Raw genomic sequence first — 6,875 nt, 5'->3', positions numbered from 1 at the left:
CGGGGAAGCCCGGGCTCGGAGCGGCGGGCCGGCGGGGAAGGCGGGAGCGCGTCTGGCCCGGCAGAGCCGAGGGAGCCGCCGGAGCAGCCGCCCCTGGCCGCCCAGCCCCGCTGCCTCTCTCCCCTCCCCGTCCTCCTTTCTTCTCTAAGCAGCATCACAAAAACGCGAAATGAAACCCCACGCGGCGGAGTCCGGCTCTCCTCTCCCACCTGGTGCACCTCACCCCCCGGCCGCAGCACCGAAGTGGGAGTCCCCGAGATGAGGGGCGGGGGCTTACCCCGGGACACACCTGTTTTCTTTCTGCTCTCGCTGAATTGAAGCTAGATGCGGGATCGCGCTCGGGGTTCTGACATACACGCCTGTGTGTGTCTGTGTGTGTGTGTGTGTGTGTGTGTGTGTGTGCGTGCGCGCTCGCGCACGCACCCCGGGCCCACGAGCGTAGGGTGCGCTCCCTGTAAACAGCATACCTCTCCGGCGGCCTCCTGGTGCCGAGGCTGCTCGGTGGGCTCCCGGCGAGCTCGGCGACAGCGTGCCGGCATCTCTTTGTTCGGTTGTTGCTTCCCCACCCTCCGCAAAGCAAAGCGATTTTCGGTTTCGCGTGACACTGCGCGCTGGGACTTCGTGTGGGCCGCAGCCTCAAATGCCCCCGGTATTTGAAATTGAATAGTTCTTTCGGTCTGGGGGGTTATTTTTAGTGTCGGGAGTAAAGAGGCTAGCGCGTTGACCTTTTTGCGGCTGTTAAGGGCTTTGCATAGGAGTCTCTAAATGATGGAGCAGACGGATTCGCATCCAGTCGCTCACACGTGCCTGCACACAAGTGTGTACACACATATCTACACACGCAGCTTTCCTCTGCTTTTCCTTTTTAAAATCGGTCCTGGGAATGTACTGTGTTTGTAAGGAAACGCACACACACATACACACCAAAAAACTTTCCTTTGTTCTTTTGGGCATTTTCTATTTTGAGTAATGGAGTAGGAGTACCAAAAGGTTGCAATTAGTTCACTCGAATAAAAGACACTGCCTCTGAGTCAGGGCTGCCAGGTTGATAATTATTAACATATAAAAGCAGATGCTCTGTTTAAGGCAAAAGGGGCGGGGCGGAGGCAAGTCCGCGGCAGACAATGAGGGAGGGTCTCTGCCGACCGCCTGCTGCTTATTGTTCCGGCACTGGAGGCTGCAGCCCGCACCGCCGCCTCCTCCAGGGCTTCGCTCCTCCTCGTCCATCGGTCCCATTTGGGACCGTCCGCGTCACCCAGCGCTGGCCCCCGGGGCGCTGGGGCGCTGGGGCGCCGGGACGCCAGTCCCAGCCGCAGCCGCCCTTCGCTGACCGCCCTCTCTCTGCTTTGCAGGTTGGCATCTTTGCGCCCGAGGGTGTCGCAAGCGGAGGCGGCGAGGACGGAGCGCCTCTGGCCCAGGCAGCCGGGCGGTATGCGGCGCGGGCAACAGCGCTAAGCGCCCCCACGCTGGGCACGGGGCGTACTCGCTCCAGGCGGCGGGCCGAGCGGCGGCCGGCGGAGGGGATGCGCCCGGGACGCGCAAGGCTCCTGCCGCAAGCTATCGCCCCGAGGTGGACCCAAAACAGGGCTCAACGTAGGACCGCGGGGACCCTTGCCCCCCGGGGCACGCGGTTGCAGAGTCTCGGGGCCGCATCTGCGGTCAGGATGCCCTGGGTGCCTCCCTGCTGGTGAGGATGCCCTTCTGCGCGGCTCTGCATCCCCAGCCCCGGTCCCTGGTAGGCACGACTGAGCGGGCCAGACTTCGGCCCCTGGTGCCGGTGGATGAAAAGCGCCGGAGTCCCTGAGTGCGATCCGCGATCGAATCTGAATTCAAAGAGCCATGGACGAAGGCACTGGACTGCAGCCCCAGTCAGGAGGACAGCTGGAAGCACCAGCCACAGCAGGAGCTGTCCAAGAGAAGTGCGAACCAGAGACCTTTAGGTCCAAGAGTTTACCGGTCCTGAACAGCGCCTCCTGCCGGCCAGACCTCAGTCCTGTGAGTACAGGCGCAAAGCCAGCTTCTGGCTGTACAGATTCTTTGGGCCATCAGGAGTCGAAACAGGGCCCAAGTGGGCTGGCCCCCAGTCCTTCTGCTCCGTCCACTTTGGCAGAGATGGCAGGGCTCATGGAATGTAACCATAGGGTGGAAGTCAGCAAAGCTGTGTCGGTGTCCTCCACGTTGGCCACGCTCCAGGGGAGAAGGTGCCTCTATGTGGTCCTCACTGATTCCCGTTGCTTCCTGGTTTGCATGTGCTTCCTGACCTTCATCCAGGCGTTAATGGTCTCCGGCTACCTGAGCAGTGTCATCACCACCATCGAAAGGCGCTACAGTCTGAAGAGTTCTGAGTCGGGGCTACTGGTCAGCTGCTTTGACATTGGGAGCCTGGTGGTGGTGGTGTTCGTCAGCTACTTCGGCGGCCGGGGTCGGAGGCCCCTGTGGCTGGCCGTCGGTGGACTTTTCATTGCCATCGGGGCTGCCCTCTTTGCTTTACCTCACTTCATCTCGCCTCCTTACCAGATCCAAGAGTTGAATGCCTCGGCCTCCAATGATGGCCTGTGTCAGAGTGGCAACTCCACGGCCACGTCGGAGCCTCCTGCCTGCCTGAAGGACTCAGGAGGAAATAATCATTGGGTCTACGTGGCTTTATTCATTTGCGCACAGATTCTCATCGGAATGGGTTCCACACCTATTTATACCTTGGGACCAACCTACTTAGATGACAATGTCAAGAAAGAAAACGCATCTTTGTACCTAGGTAAGACTTTCCTGTCTTCTCAGATAAGCTTGAACTCAACAAACAAAAGGAAACACTTTTTCACATTTCCCAATATATATTGGACATATATATATAGCTCCTATGTGTCATATATATGTATATAAACTTTCATATATATCTCACTATACACATATATACTGTATATATAATATCATTATATATTACATGTATATTTTAATTTTAAGCATTAAGCTTCAGTTTAGTTTATGTTTTTATGTGTTAGCCTTAGCATGATGTGTTTTAGTTTGGAAGAGAATCAAATAGTAGAGAAGTCCTTGAGCTAACCGTCAGAGCTCCACACTCTTTCCCCAAGTAATACAAACTTTTAACTTTGGGGTTGTGCTTCTTTCTCTTGCTGTCTACCTTTGGAAAATCCTGAATTTATCAAGTTTATCTTCTAATGGCTGTTCTTCTAGAAAGTTCAGGAAGGAATCGAAGTATCTGGCGTGTGGAGTGAAGTTTTGGATTATTTACTGCCTTCATGCCCTGCTGCTGCTTGCTCTTGTCCTCCACAGCAAAGCTAACAGAGCACCCAGACGATGTAAAGGATGCTTTACTACCTCCGCACATCATATATCACCTGCATCACTCTTTAAAAACAAAACAAAACCAAACCTTAGGGATACCAAATGACTAAATTATCTTTATGCAGAAGTAAGATCACAAGTTGTATAGTTCGTCCAATGCTATTTTTATTACTGGTTGAAGAGCCTTAAGTACATGAACTTGGGAGCAAGTGGCTCTTGAATGTGATGATTTGACCTGCATGAACCAGCTCCTGTGATGGGGGTACTTGGGTTAAGTAAAGGTTGCTCATAAGAGGCCAGGCAGCCATTGCAGCAGGTGGGAATTGTACTTCCTAGTAATCTGTGTGGTTGTCAGCACCTCCCTCTCCCAGCTGCCCCTTCAAAATTGAACTTTTAAGGGATGGATTTAAACCCTTGAAAAGGATGAATTTAGATGAGATAAGATAATTTAGATGAGATCTTTGTTTTTCTATTTCTTTACTGTGGTCCATGGAACTAAAAGAAGATAAAGGATTGTATTTTATTAAAAAAAATACAGTAAATAAGCAAATACCAGCTACATTTACCATTTTTATTAGCCATGTGCTGGTAGGATCTTTGGTGTGGGAGTAACAAGGTTTCACAGGACAGTGAGAATGATACCCCATTAGAGGGCTGTGATCGGTTCTCAACACAACCACTATTGCCAGGTATTGTTGTAGAGGGTGGCTCAGCGGTGTGTAGCCCCCAGTGACTGTTCCAAACGCATCAGGACGAGAGTTTTATAATTTATTTATATAATTGAGTGCAAGAGAAAGAAATTTTTCATTCAGAGCAGGGAGGACTAGGTTGCTTGTTACTTTGCCTCCTTATTTTCTAACATTTATTATGACAAACCTTCAAACATACAGAATAGTTGAAACAGTATAATGGATAATAGTATTTCCACCATCTAGACTCAATAATCGTTCATTTTGTCAGATTTGTTTTATCAACCTGTGTGTGTATGTATTATGTAATATATTTTTTTGGGGTGGGGGAGGGCTAAGCCCTTTCAAAGTAATTACAGACATCACTAAGTTTCAGTGTGTGTTCTTTTACATATGTGCAGGAACTTTAACCTACTGAGTTCATAGTTGTTCCCGCATGTCATCAAATATCCAGTCCATATTAAAATTTCTTCAATGTTTTTGGTAACTATGTATTTCCCAAACCTGAAACCAATCAAGATTCTCATAGATTGCATTTGGCCACTAACCTCTTTAGTGGTTTTATAATCTAGAACAGTGCCTCAACTTTTTTTTTTTCATCATATAGATTTTTTGAAGGGACGAGGCTAGTTGATTTGCAGAATGTTCTACATTCTGGATTTATCTGATTATTTCTTTGTGGTGTTACTTTCCTTGTCATCCACACTCTATGTTTCTCGTATGCTGGAAGTTTAGTCTGAAGATTTGAATAGGTTCAGACACAGCACTTTGGGTCAGACTACTTCAAGGTAATGTGTTTTACGTTACATGTATCTGGTCATTCATTAGTGATGTTAAGTTTAATCACTTGGTTGAGTGGGTGATTGCTAGGTCTTTCTGTTGTAAACATGCATTTCTCCCTTGGAAAATAATAAGTAATCCTTAGAATGATAACCGGACTCTGTAAATATCCCAACTGTTATTCTTATTTTGCTGATCTTTGCCTCCATTTCCTTAGAACTCCCTTCCACCCCTCTTCTTGGTTATTGTTCACACCAACTTGTTTCATGAAAAACACAGCAGAGGGGCACCTGTGTGGCTCAGTCGGTTAAGCGTCCGGCTTCAGCTCAGGTCACGATTTCACGCTTTGTGGGTTTGAGCGCCGCGTCTGGCTCTGTGCTGACCGCTAGCTCAGAGCCTGGAGCCTGTTTCAGATTCTGTGTCCCCCTCTCACTTTGACCCTCCCCTGCTCATGCTCTCTCTCTCTCTGTTCTCAGAAATAAATAAAAAAACCAAAAAAACAAAAAAAAATTAAAACAAACAGACAGAGCCCTACACCAAGGGAGAACATCCACAGGTAAGAGTCCTGAGATCTGTTTTCTGGGCGTGGTTACCCACTGAGAAGAAAGACAGCAAGTGCTGGACACTGTGCTGCTGTGGGGAAAGCCAAAAATGAGACATAGTCCCGGCCCTGGAAGAGCTTCCAGGGTAAGAAAGGAGTACTGCCAATTTGAAGTAGGGGTGTGAAGTGACACGCTCAAGGGGAGGGGGATGGTATTTGCTTATTCCTCCTTCTATTCCTCTTCTCTCCCCTCCCCTTCCTCCTCCTCCTTTCTATTGAAAAAAACTGATAGGACATATTTTCTGGGAAACTCTGGGGAATTCTGCTTGTATTAAGTGGATCTCAGTAAAAGCTACAGTGGTTTGAGGGCCAGGGATCTTATATTATTGAGAGACAGAGAGAGACAAAGCATAAGCTGGGGAGGGGAGAGAGAGGGAGACACAGAATCTGAAGCAGGCTTGAGGGCCAGGGATCTTATATTATTGAGAGACAGAAAGAGACAAAGCATGAGCTGGGGAGGGGAGAGAGAGGGGGAGACACAGAATCTGAAGCAGGCTCCAGGCTCTGAGCACAGATCCTGACACGGGGCTCAAACTCACAAACTGAGATCATGATCTGAGCTGAAGCTGGATGCTAACCGACTGAGCCACCCAGGCGCCCCTTACAGGTATTGTTTTATTTGATGTTCTCAATGACCTCATGAGATAGGATTACCTTCCCTCTTTCAGGGATGGGGACACTGAGAGTTTGAATGACTTGCTCAAGGGCTTCCAACCCACCCCCTCTGACCAGAGATCCCTTGAGCTCCCTGCTTCACTGCACGTTTTCTGGCAAGAGGCTCTAAGAGCCAACTGCAACCAAAGGATGTGCCGTGGTCAGCGAAGCTCTGAAAATGGTGCAGCGGGAAGCAGAAGTGGCCTCCAGTTCTGATCAGGACAAGAGCCTTCCTAAACCGTGTAAAGCAGGTTTTATAGGTAACCTCAGTATAAATTCAAATAAGAGAGACTACTATATTCCCAGACATGAGAGGTGTTAACCTATTATGATATGGGATTTTTTTCTAATAAATAACAGTTTCAATATCTTTGTTATTTTCCACAAAAATATTACCTTTTCCACTATCCGCTCCTTTCTTAATCTTTCTGTCCATCATTCTAACTTCTCATCATAACCAGAGAAGAAAAAAATAGAAGCAAATAGCAAGTTGGTAATTGCAGACATGAACAGATATTGAATTAACATTAAAACTACTCAAATGGAATGTAAATGTATGTGTTAATCTTTTGGATGTTTGATGTTAGCATTCTAGCACTTTTCCCTGTAGAAGAGCTGTGGTCGTAGATGAGATACTGCAGCCTTTATACCCACTAAATGCCCCAACTCCTTCTCCAAGGGGAGAGGTTTCGTGTTGATCTGGAGCAGGGAGAAAGGTTTGTGGCTATTAAGAAGCAAGGTTCGTAACTTGACCACAATTTGAAATTGTATCTCAAGAAGAGAGAAAATGTGGTCCTAGGGGGCAAGAAATCAGTGAACCAATTTTTTTTTAATGTTTTTGTAATTTA

General features: G+C 48.4%; 1 protein-coding gene across 1 annotated transcript in view; it reads left to right on the top strand.

Moving 5' to 3' along the window:
- The window catches only part of SLCO5A1 (solute carrier organic anion transporter family member 5A1), a 136,370-nt gene that overhangs the window by 404 nt on the left and 129,091 nt on the right, over positions 1-6,875 (top strand). Inside the window, exon 2 of the mRNA XM_029923235.1 lies at positions 1,353-2,755. Within this exon, the coding sequence (XP_029779095.1) occupies positions 1,840-2,755 (916 nt within the window). The 5' untranslated portion in view covers positions 1,353-1,839. The remainder of the gene's footprint in view (positions 1-1,352; positions 2,756-6,875) is intronic.

The sequence above is a fragment of the Suricata suricatta genome, chromosome 15, assembly GCF_006229205.1.
Source record: "Suricata suricatta isolate VVHF042 chromosome 15, meerkat_22Aug2017_6uvM2_HiC, whole genome shotgun sequence".
Classification (NCBI taxonomy): domain Eukaryota; kingdom Metazoa; phylum Chordata; class Mammalia; order Carnivora; family Herpestidae; genus Suricata; species Suricata suricatta.
This window is presented reverse-complemented; position numbering and strand designations above follow the sequence as displayed.